This window comes from Pelobates fuscus, chromosome 1 (genome assembly GCF_036172605.1).
Source record: "Pelobates fuscus isolate aPelFus1 chromosome 1, aPelFus1.pri, whole genome shotgun sequence".
Classification (NCBI taxonomy): domain Eukaryota; kingdom Metazoa; phylum Chordata; class Amphibia; order Anura; family Pelobatidae; genus Pelobates; species Pelobates fuscus.
Window position 1 is genome coordinate 266,111,745 of NC_086317.1, and position 22,945 is coordinate 266,134,689.

Below are 22,945 nucleotides of genomic sequence, written 5' to 3' on the forward strand. Positions count from 1 at the left end.
GCAGGCGACAGATTGTGAATGTGCCTGAAATTGTCTAGAGGGGGTCAAACAAAGATGGCGGGGGGGGGGGGGGGCACAAAATTGGCTCGCACAGGGCGCCTGAACACCTAAGGCCGGCCCTGTATAGAACAACTAGTTTTTTGTTCCTGTATGGATTTAACTGTTGGCTGCATCAAGAAAGAGGAATGGGGAGGAATTCACAGCCCTTTATTCTGTTATATGTATTTTGATTTGTTGAATTTTGACTAATTTATGTTAACTGTGTCTTTGCAGCTGGGAGGTTTCAGGAAAGAAGGTTAAAACAAATATTCGCCTCCTGTCTTTAATAAAAAATTAGATTATTTGGTCAGGGAAGCTAGAATAATCCCTAATTTCACATCAATTTAAATCTATGGTGGGTTTTTCATATTCAAAAAACATAGTCTGGAAACTAACCTGCCAAGAAAGTGCCAATTTCAAAGCTCCACCATTCTATACACACCATTAGCATGCTGGGAATGGCCAAATTCATAAAAAGACCCCATTCTTGGAGGCAATCTTTGGACCAACCTGGAAAGAAAGAAATAGAAATAGATGACGAGACAAAAATGTTTCCCTGTTCAGAGATGCTGTTGATAATTATATAGGTAAGGGTAAATACCAATTAGAATTAAAGAATAAATAAATTCACAATAGAAAGGTGTGCTCACTCTGGTTAAATCCCGTGGTACAATCTTTAGTGGCATGTGTTCAAAACAGCAAGAAAAATCACTTCCAGGACATATGATCAGGTATAAAACATAACATTTATGACTTCATTTAAAAGGTAATTACATAATGCTTAAAACAAAAAAAAAACTTTCATACCAATGTCCAACAATTACAATAGCCCATAAAGTATAAACATAGTTTTATTTCACCTTCCATGTTTCATGTTTGTATCAGCACTTAATTATATTCTAAACAGGTGTAGATAAATCTTTAAATATGCAATATCCTTACTGCTAGGAAACCCACCCATTAACCCCCAGGGTACTGGAGTATCAAGTGTGAGATTGGGGGCACTTTTCATGTCTCTGACCACACTTTTCTATAATGCTTAACTGCACTGCTATTGAGGATAAATACTCCTTAAGAAACCACACAATATAGTGTAATATGTGTGTGCATTTTTACATGAAAGTGTTCTGGTCTATGCATTATGTAATTACCTTTAACATAAAATAATAAATGTTATGTTTTATACTTGATCATATGTCCTGGAAGTGTCACTTTTTTGATTGTTGGGTACCAACTACCATAAAATTGCAATATTTTTCTCAGAAGCCCATTTTTTAACCCTAGACATGGCACACATATAAAATGATATTTTCTTACCTCCCCATGTTTTCACATGCAACTTTTTCAAATAGATATACAAGTAAAGCAGAATGGCCATCAAAATTTGAGAAAATGTATTTGCCCATGCTGAGCCCCTGAAGGACAAAAAAAATAAAAAATAATTAATTCATTAAAAATGGTACTGAACTAATTCACACCAGCTGTTGAACCACAACTTCAATGATGCTTTCACAGCTAGGAATCTACTATTTTCCATTCTTGCCCTCCATCATTCATCTGTTCATACTAGAGTCTGTTTTGTTAACCATATACTCTTACTTAAGGGTGGGATATAGGAAATAATCCACAATCATTAAACTAAGGATTTATTAACTGAATATAATTACACACAGGAAGCTTTTGCAGGCTCTAGCAGGGAATTAACAAAGCAGGAACTTGAATATGAAATACACTCTGTGATAAGGGAAGTTTATAAATTAACACTTAGTCCATAGTGAGGCTAAGTAAGTCCTATAGTCAATAAAAATGTACTCCCCAGATCCTGGTTAACCAGGAGAGCCCATCACACTATTGCCACCTTTCACCACTATAATTATCAGTGTGGCCCCAAAGTATGAGTGGGAGAAACAAGTCTTCCCCTATTCTACACTGGATGTTCATGGGTTGGAGTTTAATAATGTATTAACATCTCAATAAGTCATTATAAAGTAATAAGATAGTATGCCCTTCCATAGAATAATAGATTATTAATGTTATTTTGTCAGCATTGCCATCTAGACTAGGCATGGGTGGGCAAAGTAGGGAAGCTTTGAGGGGATAATCCTCCATACTGGGGGACTGGGCATCCCCTGACAAGGTTATGATTTTTTATGATTAGCGGTGTGCGGGCATTCAGCATGAAAACATTTAACGTTGAATGAAAGAAAAGGAGCAACGTGCGAGTGTTATATATCGGCCGAATGCAAAGGAGAGGCACAGCTACTACATGGGTTGGTGGGAGGTTTGACATCAGTCACATGTGGGGAAATAAGAGGACCAACGTATATTGTTCCATTAATATACTCGAACCACTGCTCAAAGGATGCGGAAGGACCAATTGACAGGTGAATTTGACAAGCTACAATCTGCTGAACTATTTAGTTATGAAATACTCACTTGTGAAGAGTGAAGAGTTGGAATGGACATGGTGCTTTCTGCACGTATATGGGGATAATCATGACCACCAGATGCACTTATAGGGATAATCATGATCACCATATTCATTTATTTCAAGGTGCCTTCTTTTTGTTAGTGCAAAATAACAGGTGTTCTATGGACTCATAGCTTTTTTTGTGCTAATGATGTGTGTATTGACTATGTAAGAGTGCTGTTTTGCACAAAAAGTGTTACAAGACAGTCAACGTACATTATCAAGTGTGTCTGATTATGATTTCATACTTCAAATAGAATAGTAAAAACAAGGTAAAGTAACCAACATAAAAATATAAAAAGGGGTAATATATCCAATCGTCAAGTAATATACAATATAAGTATATCAAGAAGTTGTAATTGTATTGTCAAAACACAAAATTTGTCCATGCAGTTGTCTTAGAGTAGCAGAACATAAAACACTATATTTTGCACGATGTGGTTGCATTGGTGCAGACATCCAAAAGTGTGTGACAACAGGTCTACACGGAAACAGATAAAAAAAAAAAGAATGGTCTAATAATTAATAATATGAATAAGACACATATTGACACATACAACCTTAAAATATATTTAAATATAACATTACTTACTGAATTCCCAAATTTAGGCCATACAACAATATGGCATTTATAATGGCATTAAGTATGTTGACGCATATACCAGTATAAACCTGAGGCCATATTATACCCTAGAGTGAAAAAGAAAAAATAACACACTAAAACATAATTAATGGCAAATGAGATAACATTGTAAAGGCTATTCTTGGTTTTAAAGTGACACTTTAGTCACCAGAACAACTACAGCTTAATGAATTTGTTCTGGTGAGAAGAATCATTACCTTTTCGTAACTCAGAGAAAATGCAGTGTTTACATTACAGCCTAGTGATAACTTCACTGGTCACTCCTCAGATGGCTGTTAGAGATCCTTCCTGGGTCATGGCTGCCTAAAATGCATCCAAACATTCAGTATCTCCTCCCTCTGCATGCAGACACTGAACTTTCCTCATATTCTCTATGAGGAGATGCTGATTGGCCAGGGCTGTGTTTGAATCATGCTGGCTCTGCCCCTGATCTGCCTCTTTGTCAGTCTCAGCCAATCCTATGGGGAAGCATTGTGATTGGATCAGGCTACCACTTCTGATGATGTCAGCAGCCTGCTTTTTTTTTTTTTTAGGCAAACGGCATGCAGATTTACAGCTTCTGGCTTGAATACAGTAAGATTTTGCTATATTTATGGAGGCATGAGGGGCCCAGGGGGCTAGACGGTGGTTTTAACACTATAGGGTCAGGAATACATGTTTGTGTTCCTGACCCTTTAGTGATCCTTTAACCCCTTAAGGACCAAACTTCTGGAATAAAAGGGAATCATGACGTGTCACACATGTCATGTGTCCTTAAGGGGTTAAAGACAAAATAATATTTATTCTTTATTGCTTATTTCAATGACCATATCAATGGTGATTTTAAAAAAAAATATAATAAGCATAAGTGGCTGATGTTTCCCTATTTAAACCCTGCCTGCCTGGTGTCTCGATGTCAGATCGTTTTGTTCCTGTTTGGTGTTTCTGCTGTTAATCTGACTCTTGGTTCTTGATCCTCTGCTCGTCCTTCATTTATCCTGATTGCCGCCTGTCCTGACCATTGATTCTGTCCCTGACTCGCTTTTGGCTTTTCCTTGCCTGTACCTTGTTCCTGGAAGCACTGTTTATTATCAGCCCCAGTGCACTGTTTCACAGCCTTGGGGATTTTTACCTTGAGTCCCCTTGGCTTGTGTAAAATTGCAAAGGGTGCCTTAACTCTGCGTGTTGACTCCATTCTCAAGGTAAGATCATTACAGAATGATGATCACCCACCTTCATCGTCAGCTGCCAGGAAATATAGGGCAAGCAGTGGTTTACATTTTTATTTTGTTCTGCTTTTTGTTTAGTTTTCAAGAGAATGTAAAATTGAAAGGGGAAACGGAGGAAAAAGGTGCAGAAAAAAGTGGTGTCAAAAGGTAAAGTACTAAACAGTGAAGTTTGAAAACATATGCACGAGGAGGATGGTTTATACAGTTTAAGAGTTTCTATATAATAGTTAACATACTGAAAAGGAAGAGGGCAGAGAAAAATAATCTAGAAACATAGATGAGCGTATTGGGATGAGGAAATAACTGGTGAGAAAGGAGAATAGGCAAAAAAAATAGACAAAACAATGGATAGTGAATAAAGTGAGTAAGAAATGGTAGAATTATATGAAAGGAATTAGTAAAGGAAAATTAATGAATGTGGATGAGTGTATAAGACGAAGAAGGAAGACTTAGAAGTGGTAACAGGCTCGGGAAGAGACCCAAGAGTGGTAACACTACCTATAAGGATGTCATGGATACTGGCAAATGTGCTATGGCAAAATGCCTCTCAGCACTGCAGGACCAATAAGAATGTCAAATACCAGACTTCCTAATTCATAATTAGTAGTACACTTTTCCAATAGGAGGCGGAGCTGGAGATATTTTAACTAAAACTAACTTGGTTCCATCTCACATAACACAGGCCTAAGAATGGTTCATGGGAATGGGAAACACACTCACAGACAAAATGTACTGAATGAAATTGGGTAAAGATTGATAAGCACAAGGATATGCACAAGGACTGGAATACAAAAAACATTTGGAATAGACAAGTTGTATGAATCTGGAGGATGTCTGTGACTGGGCAAGGGAAACATTGTGGCAGGGTCAGTGAAAGCTAGAAAGGGAGTCCTGATGTCTTCACAGAAGACAAAGGTAAAACACCAGTAGAATCTATGCATTGTGTCCAAAATGGTATCATTGTTTATTAGTGGAGCTAATAAAAAATGTAAACAAAATATGTATTCACCCTATTTGAATCATTAATAACAGAAATTGCACATGTTCCTCAGTGGCATTGACTTAGATTACAGATAAACAAACACAGCTCAATTATCTACATTTGATTCACATCGAATTGCATCTGAATGTCAACATGTGTCGCTTTTGAGATTGTGGGATGTGGGCGTTTTTTTGGGACGACGACAGACAAAGTCCATTATGAATATAGCTTTGTGTATATTCAGTGGGGTTAACAATAGACAGGGAACATGAATGTATTTTTTTTTGATTGTCAGCTTGTTCACCTATTTTTTCTGTTATATTCTGCATGTAAATTACTTGTCAAATATCTTCATTCTATAATTGTAAAACTTTGCAGAAAATGTTGGTACTAAATCAATGCCAATATTAATAATAATAATAATAATAATAATAATGATATATTTCCTATTTCCTTAGCAACAATTCTATATAATAATTCTAATTGGCATACAGACTTTATTTGTAGTAAGATGCTCGAGTACTATCAATGACAAATATATAATTCGAAAATGTATTACCATTATAAACATGAATTTATGGATGCTTACCTGATTTTGTAAATATCGCATTTCTAACTGAAAAAGGAAGACAGCCTGCAATAACAATCATATATAGGAGATGAATATAACTTAAATAACAAGGAACACACTTTGCTTCTAAAGCTAGAAGATAATCAAAATATACCTTTTGGTGGGCAGTCTTCACTGATAGGTAACACCATCTTGTAACAGTAAGGTCATTGATACACTTGAAATAAAAATTAACATGACTTATCCTTAGCTAGTCTTTTTCTGGTCTTGCACATCGGGCCAGGTATTTGTTTTGTATACTCACCAGGCCACCTTTTGAAGAAAACAATCCTTATGCCATTGGCCAAGTTATCTTTAGTCTATAGATCCCTGTAGGTCTGTCCTTTTAGTCACGTTAGGTAATCTTTCCTTTGATAATATGTTAAAGGAACACTATAGGGTCGGGAATACAAGCATGTATTCCTGACCCTATAGTGTTAAAACCAATTGCCCCCCCCTACCCTTAGCCCCCTTAAAAGGTTATAAAACGTACCTTATTACCAGCGCTGGCCCTGCCCCTATCCGCCTCCTTGATGACATCATAATTTATTATTTCAGCCAATCCCTTAAGAAAATCATTGGATAGGCTGAAATTGGCAAGGAGGCAGGCCCCGGCCAATTAGCAAAAAGGCAACTGTTAGTGTGCTGCAATACAAAAGTGGCTACAATCGTGCGTAGCCTAATAAGTCATTTTTGCTATGCAAATTCAGAGTTGTCATCTTGCCATAATTATATTATTATATCTCTCTAAAAAATAAAATAAACATTTTATAATGATTGTGATGGTAGTCACCATGACTGGGAGCACAAGATGGACACTTCAAGTAGGTCCCTGGAAGAATCCTATTTTTAACCCCTTAAAACCGGAGGTCATACTATTACGCCCTATTCTAAGCAGCTCTAAATGCCGCAGGGCATAATAGTATGCCTTCCGTTTTTTTTACTTACCCAGTCGCCGGCGATTCCACGCCGGCGATCGCGGTTAGGGAGACTCACCTGGGATCCCAGGGAGTCCCCCGCAGCGGATCCTGCCTCCTCTGCCCCCCCGGCCATGTGAGAGTGAGGTCCTTGCGAGGACCTCACAATCACATGGCCGGGTTAGCTCATATACTATATACTTCGATTATATATATATATATATATATATATATATATATATATATATATATATATATATTATACATTAATATCAAATTACACGTAGACTGATACTGATTTTATATATATATATATATATATATATATGTATATATATATATATAATTGTTGTTTGTATATATATTTATATATAATATAAAAAAATGTAAATACGTTAAAAAATAAAATAAAATAAATAATTAAATAATAAAAAAATATATAGATGTGTGTTATTTCATTCTAACTGTATTGTGATATTAATATATATATGTATAATATATATAACTATATATAAATAAAATATTTTACAAAATATATATAAATATATATATATATATATATATATATATATATATATATATATAAATTCTACATATATATTTATTTATATTTTTACATAATTAGGTATTTTAATTAATTACAATTAGCGGGACCTGCCTGACAACCCATGCCGAAAGTATAGGGAATTTAATCTGCTAGCACTATATTTAACCCTTTAACTTTCCAAGACAACATAAAACCTGTACATGGGGGGTACTGTTTTACTCTGGAGACTTCGCTGAACATAAATATTAGTGTTTCAAAACAGTAAAATGTATTACAATGATGATATCGCCAGTAAAAGTGAAGTTTTTGCATTTTTCACACACAAACAGCACTTACACGGACGATATTATTGCTGTGATACTTTTTACTGTTTTGAAACACAAATATTTGTGTTCAGCGAAGTCTTCCGAGTACAACAGTACCCCTCATGTACAGGTTTTATGGTGTTTTTAAAAGTTACAGTGTCAAATATAAGGCTTGTGTTTGTTTCATTTTTTTCACATTAAAATTCGCCAGATTGATTACGTTGCCTTTGAGACCCTATGGTAGCCCAAGAATGAAAATTACCCCTATGATGGCATACCATTTGCAATAGTAGACAACCCAAGGTATTGCAAATGGGGTATGCCCAGTCTTTTTTAGTAGCCACTTAGTCACAAACACTGGCCAAAATTTGCGTTTTTTGCATTTCTCACACACCTCAAATATTAACGCTAACTTTGGCCAGTGTTTGTGACCAAATGGCTACTAAAAAAGACTGGACATTCCCCATTTGCAATACCTTGGGTTGTCTACTATTGCAAATGGTATGCCATTATGGGTGTAAATGTATTTCCTGGGCTACTATACAGTCTCAAAGGCAACGTAACCAATCTGGCGAATTTCAATTTCAAATGTAACGTGCTATCTTTGATCCTGTAACTTCCCAAAACACCATAAAACCTGTACATAGGGGGTACTGTTTTACACGTGAGACTTTGCTGAATACAAATATGTGTGTATTATTGCAGTAAAAGCAAACAGTATTGTGGCAAACCTAGCCACTTTAGATTCAATTGCTGTACCTTTAAAAGTTATCTGTGAAAAGCCGCTGGAATTCTATGGTTAACTGTATGCCTGTATGTTGTGCTATGGAGCATTCGTATGCTAACAGCCAAAAGCCGTTAGCATTCACATGTTCATTTCACGAACAGAGACTTTACCTCCTGTTCGTGAAACGAATAAAGTACCGAACGGGAGCCCACACACAGAGGGTCGTGTGGCCCCCATTAGCCGATTGCAACAGTGTAGCATTTGGCAGTTAATTGATATCCTGGGTGGCCGTCGTTCGGATACTGACCATGCGGCTGTCGGCCATCTTGGATCCTTTGTTAGCCCAGCGGTGTTTGGTCGTTGAGCGCCTGGAACTAAAATCGGCTACTCGACTGCACGAACACCGTTGGACTTCCAGGCCATTCGGGAGCTCCGGCCGTTCGGTAATGGGTAATACCCCGGAAATGTGACTAAGGAAACCCTTGCATAGGGAACTGCATAAGTACTGTAACCTGTGGAATAAAACCTCAGTTGACTCCCAGAACTGTGTTTCGTCTGGTTACTGGGGGATTTGGGATATTGCCTGCTTTTCCAGCGCTTTACTTTGGATTATTTTCTATACCAGCGGAGATCGTGGGATTTAATATTGCCGCTCCGCTACAAGTATTATTACATTGACAGTTAAAATGTCATGTAGAACTAAAGAAATAAAAAAAATCTTACTTTTTCCCTTTTTTTCATATTAAGTTATGTTTCATAGCTAAATATTATTATTTTTTTCCATTTATGCTTTGTTGAATTTTTTCTCAGAAAATATAAAACATAAAACAGGGATACAGAAAGAAAATAGGGGGGAAAATGCTTTTAGGTTCGTGGAAACTTTGTATGATTCATGTATTATATAACATGTTATCTTAAACAGTTTACAATAGGGCAAGTTCAACCACTGGTATCTCAACATCTGGTGTTCACATCAACATGCTATATACAAGCAACATGTTATATACAAGCAGAATTTCAACACTTTTGGCTACGCAGAGCCTTCTTAGCGGTTATGGTACCACACCTGTAACGGCGGTCATGTTCCCCTTTTGTATGGCCTTGCTCTTATGCATTTTGTTCTTTTGTATTAGGATGCAGGCTCTATTTGTTCCCTCTCTATTGTAAACAGTTCCCAGTTGTGTCTGGCCTCTAAAATATGGCCTGGGGATGTATAGCTTGTCGTAAGTTTCGTTTCAAGTAAGAGAACTGAGATAGAAGCTCGTTTTGTTTAGGGCATGTGGTTTGCTTCCAAGCCCGTGCTATCAGTGTGTTTGCAACTATCAGTATGTGAAACAAGAGTGTCTTTTGTGCTTTGTTGAGAGTATCTGGGATCATGAAAAGCAGCCCATTCTCCGATTTTGTGTGTAAGGAACCATTGATAAGCCCCTCCACCAGCTCCCAGTACCCCTTAATTTTTGGTACATACTGCCTTCATCTTCCCCACACCTCCAGCATAATTTCGATGTGTTTGGATAGATATGCGCTAACCTTGTCGGTAGCATATACCATCTGTTTTGGATTTTCCTCATCAACTCTACATGTGAAGTACACCTTGACCTTCCTTCATCACAGAATAGTTGGTCTACTCATGAGCAACCATTTTGTGTCCACGGGCGAATGTTTAATATGGGGTTCATTATGGATAGGCTCTGCATCGCTGTCTGTAGTGCCCATTTGTTAATGTGTCCCAGTTGTCGTGTTGTGGAGTCCCAGACATCCAACAATAGTGCTGTTGTCCGGAGTATTTTTTGAGGTTTTGGTCTTAACTTGTGTGGTACCCAAAACAGGTGTTTTATGCCTCTGTGGCATCCCTCAGCAGATTCTATTTCCTCCCATTGTGGGCTTTCCCCTGCTGTTCGTGTTTTGTGCGTTTGTAGGGCTACTGACATGATGGCGGCTCTGTAGTACATGTGTACATTTGGGAGTCCCAGACCTCCTTTCATTGGTTTGCACAGGAGTTTTGTGGCTACCCTGGTTTTCTTGTTCGCCCATACAAATCGTGTGATTATTCGTTGTAATTTATTTAGGTAGGTGTTCGGGAGGAATATCTGTAATGTGCGTAATAAGTATTGGTACTTGGGTAGTAGCATCATTTTTATGGCCACGATTCTTCCTATCCAGGACAGCAATTTGTTCTCCCAGCTTTTCAGTGTGTCCCCTAGCTCTTGTAATAACCTGCCATAGTTTTCCTCTCTCCAGTCAAACTGAAAACATTCTTTTAATTGTGTCAGTGTTTTAGTGGGTATTCCCATCCCCATAGCTTGCGTTTTATTGAGGTTGAGTTTGTAGTAAGATTGTTCCCCGTATGTGTTGATTTCGGTAAGGAGGTTGGGTAGTGAGATGAGTCGTTGCGTGAGTGTCAGAATCATGTCATCAGCAAACAGCCCTGCTTTGTATTCAGTGTTCCCTATTTGTATGCCATGTATATTTGTATTGGCTCTGATTTTGCTAGCTAAGGGTTCCAAGGCCAAGATGTAAAGCAGTGGTGACAAAGGTTTACAGTTGGAAAGGTTCTGATAAGAAGCCTGAGTTTAGGACCTGTGCCGCAGGTGCGCTGTATAGTGTTTCTACCACTGCTACAAAGTCCCTTGGGATCCCAAATTTTGTTAATGTTGCCTTGAGAAGTTTGTATAGTAGGTTTAATACTTTCCTTGTGCTGTCGGACCCCTGTCTTCCTTTTACAAATCCCACCTGATCGTTGTGTATGATATGTGGTATGATTTGCCCTAATCTCGCATACAATTTCGCAAAACTTTTGCATCAGTGTTTAGTAATGATATGGGTCTGAAGTTTTGTGGAACTGTGATGGGTTTGTTGGGTTTCGGTAATGTGACTATGTGGGCTAGCAGCATTGCTCTCAGGAGTGATTTTGTGGCTGTTGCACAGTTGAAGGTCGCGGCTAAATATGGTGCTAGGGTTGAGCTGAACGTTCTGTAGTACTGGTTCGTTAGACCGTCCGGTCCAGGTGATTTGCCGGTAGGTAACGTTTTAATGACATCTATGATTTCTTTTGCATCTAATCAGATCTGCTTTTTGCTTTTTTACTATCCCCTCCCACAGTGGGTTCTAACTTCAAACACATCGGGTTTTAAGATGCCTCACCCTCCATGTTACTATTATATTGAAGTGTTAAATTTGTTTATGATTTCTACATATCATTACTTAGACCTGCACCGTGTCGCAGATTTACTACGCCATCAACAAACCAACAGGCTACCTGGTCCCCGACGTTTCAGTATCAGGTATCATTAATCTTACTCACTACGATTATGTTCCTTCTAAGGCCTCACTTTGCCTTCGTATCTTTCACAAGTAATGCAATATATATATATATATAATATTGAAGTCGCCCTGAGCATTGTCTAAATATACAGGACAAACACTCGAGGTCAGTATCTACATACGTTACATACTTCCTTTCTCGAGACAAGCCCTGTCAGGTTAGAGAACTGGCTTTCAGGGTTAGGAGCTGGCCCTAGCTTTCCCAAATAATACTGCAGTTTGCAAGGTCTACACCCCCACCTCATACACGGAGGTTCAGCCCCACGACCAAATCATAGCTAGCCACCTCGCTCGCTCTTCTTTGGGCTACAGTTAGGGCTTCCCAAGTCACGGCCACACATTTTGAATCTCTTACTGTCACCAAGAGGCAAACATCCTGCCACCTCATTCTGGTGGCCACAAAACCCCCTCGGCCCAAATCATAGGTAGAGCCTCTCACCGCCACTTGGCAATAGCAGGGCCTCACCTATCACTTGGTCCTATGTTAATTCTTCGCCTCGGCACTAGCTAGCAGGCCAGTTCTCCGGAGGTCTTATCCCCACCTCTACAACACCTTACTTATCCAAATCATGATTTCTTTTCAGAATGTCACAAGAATCCATCCCAATAATCGGTCTACTGTTGGACGAAATACCCAGCACACCACACCACTAAATTACCTCTACACATGGCCCTCACTAAGCCTTCACTCCATACGTTTACACATGGCCCACTACGTGCACTATGGCAATTCCGGCCCCTCATTTGAGCAGTTACTTACGTCAATTTCGGCCCCACATTTGGGCAATTACATACATCTAATTTCTAATATACGAGGGATAAAGAATACAACCTTTCATACTACATTCCTAATATTACGCATTACCTTGTTAGGCCCACGCATGTCTTTTCCCTCTCTCGGCACACAACCGAGAACCCGGTACCTATCACTATACTTTTAACATATCCAGGCTTCAAGTAGTAGAGAGCAGGAACAATAAATGGACATCAATAAAAATTACAATAAAATAAAATATAAACAGAAAGTCCAATATTGGATAGTGGATATTGGACTTTCTGTATATATTTTATATATATTATATTTTTTTTTTATTGTAATTTTTATTGATGTCCATTTATTGTTCCTGTTCTCTACTACTTGAATTGGATTTGGGCCTTCAGCTTCCATACTGCTATCCAGTTCCACTGAGAGTGGAGACATGCCCACTACTATTTTATGTCTGTAAGTGTTTCCAATAAATACTTTTTGTACTTTTTTATACATGTATGGCTCTTTTTATCCATCTCTCTAAAGACAATTTCCAATTGGATCTACTATCAAGACCTATATCACATATACCCCAGGGGGGTGAGAGGCCTGATTTGCATTTTCGTTTGTGAGTTTAATACTTGCTTCACATTCCCATTATTATACTTTACTGTATTACGCTATGATATATATTTTTTATTATTTCAGATTTCATTATATTCCTATATAGAATATTCATATTCTGGATATATTCTCCAGGTTGTATCAATTATATGCTTATTTGAAGGTGTTTTCCACTTTCTGCTTCTTGTTTTATCACTTTGGGTGTTAGTGAGGTTCACCTGGAACCCCTTCAAATTTGGCAGATTTATTATTTATGATTAGCTGGTATACTACTGTTTTCTTTCACTTCTAAAAAGTAAAGTGGATTAAATGAGCCAGCTCAAGTAGGTATAGATAAGCTAGATCATAGTAGTCCAGAGCTGGACTGCTAAATAGCAAGAGATTGTTAGTACACTCACAGGGCCCCCGACATGAGATAGTTGGGTAATAAGACGCCAGGCAAAAATGGAAGCACCAAATTAGCAGAGGGTAGAGAAACATAAATATTGAGAGATGAAAACAGGAACCTAAACTGAAATATTCTTGACAGGACTGAGGTGTGTATGTCAGCAATAGTCTCCGTTCCCTGTCATCCAATACCGCTCTGGGATAGGTCATGGCTGGTGGTAAAATGGTCATGCTGCTGAGATGTGGTTGCAGTCCAGGTCGTTGCCTCACTCGCTCCTCTGGTGGCCCAGAATATAACCTGTGTGTGAACGGACCTGACGAAGGCTTACATCCAATCCCTGTCACTCTGACCTGATGTAAGCATCGCCGTCATTTGTGAACCAGGCGTAATCAGACTTCTTCCCTCCGCTCGGTCCCGAGTGTGGGATCTTGAGGAATGTGGGTAGCCTGAACAGCAGGGTCCATGGCTTCCATTACTTTTGGTCCCTTGAAAAGTGGGAAAAACTCACAGGCACTCCAACTTCAATCCGCAGGCAGATTTATTATGACAGAATGCACCGAAGGCAATTTGAGAAACTTTTATTTGAGAGGTCTGTACTGCTGAAGCCTTCCAAGATGGCACCAAAACCCCAGAGGATTCACAGGAGGAGGGAGAATCCCTTACCTTGCCTCGATCCGGCAAAGTCCACCACAGATCTGAATCAGATTATAATACATCCCCATCCACAAAAAGGGGACATCAAGAGGCTGCTGGTGGACCTGAGACAAGTATAGAAAGCAAAACCTGGCTGAAATCCAAGCAGAGTTGGCGGTCCTACAGCGATAAGTGCAAGATGTGGAGGAGAGGGAGAAGTCAAGAGACTACCGACTCCAAGGCATCAAAACTCAGGTAGAAGGACGCACCACACATGTCCGGCAACTGAATAAAATAGTTGCCTTGCTTGAGTCCAGATAAAACAGCTGCAACATATGCCTGAGAGGCATACCCGAAAAAGTTGGGGAATGAAGACTTACTCCCCTTTGTTCGGAGGCTCATTACATCTATGGGCCTTAAGTGCGATGCCGACACTCTGCTCATTTTATCCACTTTTTCAATGCGCAAATTGGTGGCAGCACCAGCGGATGCTCTAGAGATATCATAGCCACCACCAGAGAGATAGCAGTGTGAACTGACATTGTAGCTTGTTTCAGGACTTTGAGGACTGTAAGCTTTGAGGGATGTGTTGTGGCTATATATAACAACCTTCCATTCTCCATCCTGGCTGAGAGAAGACAACTGGAACGGTAGCCAGAAGACTGAGAGAAAACTCCATTTGATACCGCTGGAGTGCTGAAGGTTCCCTTGTAGTACTAACCTTGTCCTCCACTGACAACCCAGAGACGCTCCTTCGTGAACTGGGCCTATCTCACACACCCAAGGTTCTGATGATGTACCAGAAGGTGAAGTACCCAGCAGCAAAATAGGAGCACTTCTGAAAAATTCAACTAAAACAGTCCTGCAGGCTAACTGAGCAGCAAAACCATCGGTGGTCATGTTAATATCGGTCAACCGCTGACACCTCTGCAGTTGACACTAATGTCACTACCACTAACTAAAGCTATTATTTATAATTGTATGTTTTCATCTTATATTTTATTTTACTTTTTAATGTTTCCTAGGCTAGCCAGACTTTCTTATGTCAGAAACGTTACCAACCTGAATCCCACTTGCTCAAAGTGATGACAGCTTGGCAATATCAATAAGTAGATCTTTCTTAACACATAGAGATATGCGATCTAGCATATTCCACTATTTACCCTACCACTTAGATTTATATTACCTGATGCTTTGTTTGCGGCCTCGTACCCATTTCTGATGTATTGATTAATCGTTTAAATACATCTCTCATGTAATGGTGAAGTTGTGCACTTTCTGTACAATCTCCAATAAAATACAAATTGGAAAAAAAAAAAAAAAAAGAACAAGGTTTGGGCAGGTGGGTGACGTGAGATTTGTTGTATTGGAGCGAAAGAAGTTTAGTAGGCGTGCTACCAGCAGTTATCAATCACCCAATGCTTTCATTAGACATTTATTGCAGAAATCATTCTGCTTAGACGTTTCCTTCGGTATCAGCACAAATCATAAAATGTTAAAACTTCACCTTAATTTATTGAACAAGAGATGTTTATACAATCTGCCCATATCCTTTTCTCTTCTAATTATACTTAAAAATGAAGGACATGAAAGGAAGGTGCATTACATTGCTGTAATTTAAGCTCAGACAGTCAACAAAATTTGTTGCATTTTTTTCGATTTTGAATCGAGTTTTTCTTTGAAAATTAAAAGTATTCTTTATAAACAAAAACAACAAAAACATCTATAATCAGCTAAACTTGCAAGCAAACAATATTTTTTTTTATTTGCCCACTGGCAGTGCTATCAGCCATTGAGCATATAGTTAAAAACCCTTGGCAGTGTTAATTATTTGAGGGCTGGCCAGTGCTTGCTAGCCAGTCATCACATTAAAACAGTTAAAATAAATAAATAAAAAACAATTGGGTACGATAAGACAGGCTTTAAATCTCCCTTTGTCCCTACCTGCCATTATTTATATCACAAATACACGCACACACACACACACAAAACTTACTGGAAGAGCTGGGATGAAGATATACACATACAGCTGTGTTAACCTGGAAAACAAAATATAGTTGGTGCATGTATTAAATTGTTGCATCAAAGTTCTGTTCATTTCAGTTCAGCTGTGTGCTCATGCATCCAACGGAGAAAAGTTAAAACTATCTGCACAAAACATGAAGCAAACATATACAATTCTGATATATATATATATATATATATATATATATATATATATATATATAAATGATGAACTGCACATCTTCAGACCTCTTTCAAGGATTAAGCACCAACACCACTACATTTCCAGTCACTGGTTCCATCTTACTTTCCTGTGTCAAACAAAAGTGAATGCCAAACTAACATTACTAATAAATATATTCACTTATAAGGTTAGAGTGTTTCATTAGACTCTAGTCTATTGCACAGTACTACTATGATGTTCTGTTTGTGTGGGATGTCAGGATCAATAATCAAGTTCATAACAGAGCACTACAACAATGAAGCTATCATTAGTAAGCAGCGTAAATAAGTATGAAACAGCAAAGCTGCAGAAAACAAAAATGTGCGTTGTATATGAGTGTATAAGAGAACACTACTGTAATAAAACAGAGCTATGCAGTGAATAAGACTGTATTACAAATCAATACAGGAATTGAGTAAGTAAAACACAACATGATGAGGATATGTGTATCTATGCAACACCCTGGAATAGACAGATGATTTAATGGACAGGTGTACAAACTGGGTACATGGTTCACCTGGCAATTTCTGGATCCTGTCTGCAGAGCAGTAGAATGCCTTCAGTGTTAATGAAGATGGCCCAGCAAGGGAAACAAAATAGTAACAGAATCAAAATGCCTCTTTGTAGGATAGTCCCAATGCGTTTCATATTTTTGCCACCATATGTCTAAATTAAAAATAAAAGAGTGAGAGGGAGAGAGAAAGGGGGTTAAGTAGTAAACCAAACAAACTTGTTATATTAAAATCAAGAGACAACATATTGACATATTTTAAAATAACTGTACAATTTTTACTGTAAATTAAGACTAACATGTACAATACACTTTTGTATTTGCAAGCAACTATGCCTTTGAGAACGGCATTGGATTACAATGGGAACAGATACACTGCTGGCTCAGGGGCAGCAACAGATGTACGTACTTGGGCAACCCCAAAACAGATAAACAGAGAAATTGGCAGAATAAAATATAGGTTACACCTAGTGGTAATGGAGTAAAATTCAAGGCTATAAATTGAATATCATTTAAAAAAAAATAAAAAAATATATATATATATAATATAAATAAATTCTTTATTTTTGTGGTGCAAATAAATTCAGACATGCCTGTGATGCCACATCAGCATTAACAAGCGGTGAAGTTGTATACATGGCGATATATTGTCATGGCATAGATAGAATTTGCTAAATTTTTAGAACTAACAATAACAATCAACAGTTTAGATATTATCAGAATATAAAGAGCAAACAACTTGTCTAAAATAATTCATCGATGAAGCCATTACGTTAGCTGAGAGGCAAGATAGGAACAGTCTCCTTTTAAAGTTTGTATCATATGAGGATTGAACTCACAAGGATGGAGCCTCTTAGGCTCTATGTACTTCGCTCTCGGGTGCCTATACAGGCTTTCGATAATTTTCAGTTGAAGACCCAGACTCCACAAATTCAAGAGTAAATAAGGGTTTATTAATTAATGAAATATTATATTAAAATATTAATAATATAGGACAAAAATAGGCAGATATATGTATAAAATACAGCGTGGTATGGTACTGCAATAATGGCCAAAATTAAAAGCAGCAAAGCACCACAGCATATACACAAAATAACAATACCGCCAAATGAAAGTCCCAGTAAAAAGTCCAGTAAAGTGCAAACGCGTTTCAGCCCTAGATAGGGCCTTCCTCAGTGCTAAATTCCTAGAGAACCTTCAGGGCTTAAGTAGCCCCCTTGATAAGTCCAACAGCATCCAGCTGTGCTTCAGAAATGCCGCCGGCCATATCACTTCTGGTTTCGGCAAAAAACTTCCGGTTGGATGCGGTCACATGATGTATTTGCATTCCAACATGCGTTCCACACTCGGGCATGGTGGAATTGACTACAGAAAATGTTCATATTGAAAGAGGGCATTTGCCCAAACAAATAATACAATAATATAGTAAAATAAATAAACAAATTGAGTAAGCTGTGAATAAATAAATCGGAATAGGAATATAAAATGCAAAATATTTGTTAATATAGGTACATATAAAACATAATATATAAAATCAGGAGAAAGAAGAAAAATAGAAGAAATGTAACTCAGGGGGATGTGGAAGGGAGAGGAAATGTCCAAGAAGAAAAGATATTATATAAATATAAAAATGTAAATATAATATTATAAAAAATAATATTATAAAAAATAACCATATAAACTTAAGAGAGAAGTGTCACCATTATGGAATTCAATAAAATGTGCTGACACACTATGTTTACATACGGAGGGGATACACTAAACATAGTGTGTCAGCACATTTTATTGAATTCCATAATGGTGACACTTCTCTCAAGTTTTATGGTTATTGGGAAGAAGCAGATGAATTGGAGAGGAGAGGATAATGTCCGAGAACTTAGTAAGTTAGAGGGTAAATGGATTTTCACTTTGGACACTATGTGCCCTAAAGGTCTCAACATAGATTTTGAGTTAGTCCATTTTTTATAATATTTTTTATAATATATTTTTTATAATATTATATTTACATTTTTATATTTATATAATATCTTTTCTTCTTGGACATTTCCTCTCCCTTCCACATCCCCCTGAGTTACATTTCTTCTATTTTTCTTCTTTCTCCTGATTTTATATATTATGTTTTATATGTACCTATATTAACAAATATTTTGTATTTTATATTCCTATTCCGATTTATTTATTCACAGCTTACTCAATTTGTTTATTTATTTTACTATATTATTGTATTATTTGTTTGGGCAAATGCCCTCTTTCAATATGAACATTTTCTGTAGTCAATTCCACCATGCCCGAGTGTGGAACGCATGGTGGAACGCAAATACATCATGTGACCGCATCCAACCGGAAGTCACATATTTTTTGCCGAAACCGGAAGTGATATGGCCGGCGGCATTTCTGAAGCACAGCTGGATGCAGTTGGACTTATCAAGGGGGCTACTTAAGCCCTGAAGGTTCTCCAGGAATTTAGCACTGAGGAAGGCCCTATCTAGGGCTGAAACGCGTTTGCACTTTACTGGACTTTTTACTGGGACTTTCATTTGGCGGTATTGTTATTTTGTGTATATGCTGTGGTGCTTTGCTGCTTTTAATTTTGGCCATTATTGCAGTACCATACCACGCTGTATTTTATACATATATCTGCCTATTTTTGTCCTATATTATTAATATTTAATATAATATTTCATTAATTAATAAACCCTTATTTACTCTTGAATTTGTGGAGTCTGGGTCTTCAACTGAAAATTATCGAAAGCCTGAATAGGCACCCGAGAGCGAAGTACATAGAGCCTTAGAGGCTCCATCCTTGTGAGTTCAATCCTCATATGATACAATTGTTTGTTTTTACCTATATGGAAACACTATGTATGTCTCATTTGTTTTACAGATGTAACCACCATATTTATATCTGCAATAGGTGGTATATCCTTTTTACTCTGTATATTTTTCTAAGTGGGTGTGAATTATTTTAATTGTTTCACTTTACCTTTAGGTGTTAAGGGATTACACCTTTCTGTCACACTTACTTTTATTGTCTATTTTAAGTTGGAAGCGCCTACACAACTATACACCTTGTGTATATTTTGTTTCCTTTTAAAGTTTGCATACCATGGCAGAGATTGTGAAATTTGGGCATTGATTTTAAAAAATGTGACTGATCATGCAAAAAAAAATGTCTTTTATTGAAAGATAGTGATCATATGAAGCCATTTATTATCATATTGTGGCTCCTTTTTAAATCATAGTGATAACAGAAATCACCCAAATGACCCTGATCAAAAGTTTACATACCCTTGAATGTTTGGCCTTGTTACAGACACACACACAGGTTCAAATGGCAATGAAAGGTTCATTTTCCACACCTGTGGATTTTTAAATTGAAATTAGTTTCTGTGTATAAATAGTCAAAGTTTGTGTTAGCTCTCACGTGGATGCACTGAGCAGGCTATGGGGAGCAGAAAAGAACTGTCAAAAGGCCTGCGAATGGAACTTTATAAAGCTGTAAAAGGATATAAAAAGACATCCAAAGCCTTGAAAATGCCAGTCAGTCCTGTTCAATCACTTAAGAAGTGAAAAAATTGAGGATATCTTCATAGCAAGCCACGGTCAGGTAGACCAAGAAAGATTTCAGCCACAACTGCCAGAAGAATTGTTCAGGATTAAAGAAAAATCCAACCTCTGATAGCGCCGGCTCTGCATGAGCCGACAGGGGGGATCCTGAGATCTCCCCTGCAGGTCTCACTCCATAGGCGTGCCGCAGGGATTAGGGTGTGCCCAGGCACACCCGCCACACCCCGTGCATGTATGTATGTGTATGTATGTATGTATGTATGTCTGTATGCATATGTATGTCTGTCTGTGTATGTATGTCTGTCTGTATGTATGTCTTTATGTATGTGTATGTATGTATGTGTATGTCTGTATGCATGCATGTCTGTCTGTATGTATGTCTGTCTGTATGTATGTCTGTGTATGTATGTCTGTCTGTCTGTATGTATGTCTTTATGTATGTGTATGTATGTATGTGTATGTCTGTATGCATGCATGTCTGTCTGTATGTATGTCTGTCTGTATGTCTGTATGTATGTTTGTCTGTGTAACGGCACCCCGGGCATAAATGGGTTAAACCGCCGTTTAGTAGATCTTCCCTTCCAGAGACACAGGCACAGCTACTGTAGACACCAATACACCGAACCGGAGAAGCATATGAATGCCGTAAACAGCTGAACGGGAACCATACGAATGCTGTAAACGGCCGAATAGGAAAAACCATACGAATAGGTTTACACTCCTAGCAGTCAAACTTGAACAGCATACAATAAATCCCCCCCAAGAACGAGACAAGGCTCCGTTTTGAGGGTCAAGCAGTGAACAGACAGAGCTGTGGGTTTATTGTTCTTATATACACATTAGTACCACCCACAGGGTTTTGGAAAACAACCAATAAACACGTACAATACACTCAGACACTCCCATACACAATCCTCCCCTCTGCTTGTGATACAATTACCGTACACAATGGGTAATGTAATTACCACAAGCAGAGAAATACAGTTTTTTCACAATATTCATAACTTTAAAAGTATGCATCACATTCACATAAAACATTTTCAGAATCAGCATACTCCAAATACAAACATACGTCAAAATCATACAAATTGGTGCTGTGGTTTAAAAGATAGATCGTAGTCCTTTGTGACCAAATGAAGCATGCAGGGCCGGATTAACATAGGGGCTGATGGAGCTGCAGCTCCAGGCCCAGGCCCATGGAATAGGCCCATTTAAAAAAAAAAAAAATAATAACTTTTTTTTTTTTTTTTTTTTTACACACTACTCGTAGGTTTGCCACCTGACTGGTATTTTTTTTTTTTAATTCTTTATTTATTCCAGTGCAAAACATCACAAGCAATACATGCACAGTAATACAGAAATTCCAAACATAAAGCAAGTATATTGATACCGTTACATGAAATACCAACAAGAGGAGTGAACTAGCAGGAATTTCCAGGTCACCCTGTCTCGTATCCCCATAAGCATGCCCAACTCCCGTTCACCACAGAAATCAAAAACCCCACAGGAGCTTGGATGTTCCGCCTGGCATTTTTGTTATTATATAAAACAGTAATCGGTTAACCGATGAATAAGGTCGGCCGCACCTCCATCGCAAATTTGAGGAAAGAAGCATCTCGATAGAGTTTAGCACCCCAGCGTACTACCTTTCCTGTAGCATTAGCGTCACTCAAAAATAGTTCCGCTACGTGCGGCTCAGCCGTAAGAAGATTAAGAGACAGGAGAAAAGAGAAAGATGAAAGGTAGAGCCCGAGAGGTCGGGGCCTTAGAGAATGGGATAGATAGAGAAGGAGGAGGGGGGGGGGGGTATCCGAGGAGTGAAGCCCCTCACGATGCCCTCTCACCACTATCTCATACAGGATTAATTAGTTCTTCTCCCTGTAGGTCGTATCTAGTCCGCCTAAAAAACCGCCTAACACAGAGGTCCCCTAGTAACATCTAGACGCCCCAATCAGTCCCTACCGTCTTAATCGCTGACAGTGCAATCTATCCAGGGGCCCCAAAGTTTGTCAAATTTCTTCGTTGTCCCCCTCACCCGAGCTGTCAACTTGTCCATCAGAAAGGTGTCTTTTATTTTTTGTATCACCGTCGCTATCGTAGGGGTCTCCCCCTGTAGCCATACCTGCGCCAGAGCTCTCCTAGCCGACAGATTTATCTTTTGGACAAGGGCCTGTTCCATTTTCGTCCAACCATCCATGGATCTAGACAGTAGGAACACCCACGGGTCTAGCCTCACCTCCCTGCCTAAAATTTCCCTCAGTAAAGCAGCTACTCGTTTCCAATAGGCTTGCGCCTCCAGGCACTCCCACCACATGTGGATATACGTGCCCTTGTGACCGCAACCTCTCCAACAGAGGTCCGTCGGGTTTTTGCCCATCCGGTGCAGCGTTACTGGGGTTGTGTACCACCTGAATAACGTCTTATAGGATTGTTCCTGCAGCGAGACGCACACCGACGATTTTGCCGCGGCCTCCC

At 38.5% G+C, this 22,945-nt stretch overlaps 1 protein-coding gene across 1 annotated transcript in view; it reads right to left on the reverse strand.

The window, feature by feature from the left end:
* LOC134612727 (multidrug and toxin extrusion protein 2-like) overlaps nt 1–22,945 on the reverse strand; it is a 149,062-nt gene that overhangs the window by 67,257 nt on the left and 58,860 nt on the right. The window contains exons 4-9 of the mRNA XM_063457156.1: nt 16,910–17,058; nt 16,162–16,204; nt 5,932–5,976; nt 3,102–3,199; nt 1,357–1,454; nt 436–549 (exon numbers count right to left, since the gene is read on the reverse strand). Of these exons, the coding sequence (XP_063313226.1) occupies nt 436–549; nt 1,357–1,454; nt 3,102–3,199; nt 5,932–5,976; nt 16,162–16,204; nt 16,910–17,058 (547 nt within the window). The remainder of the gene's footprint in view (nt 1–435; nt 550–1,356; nt 1,455–3,101; nt 3,200–5,931; nt 5,977–16,161; nt 16,205–16,909; nt 17,059–22,945) is intronic.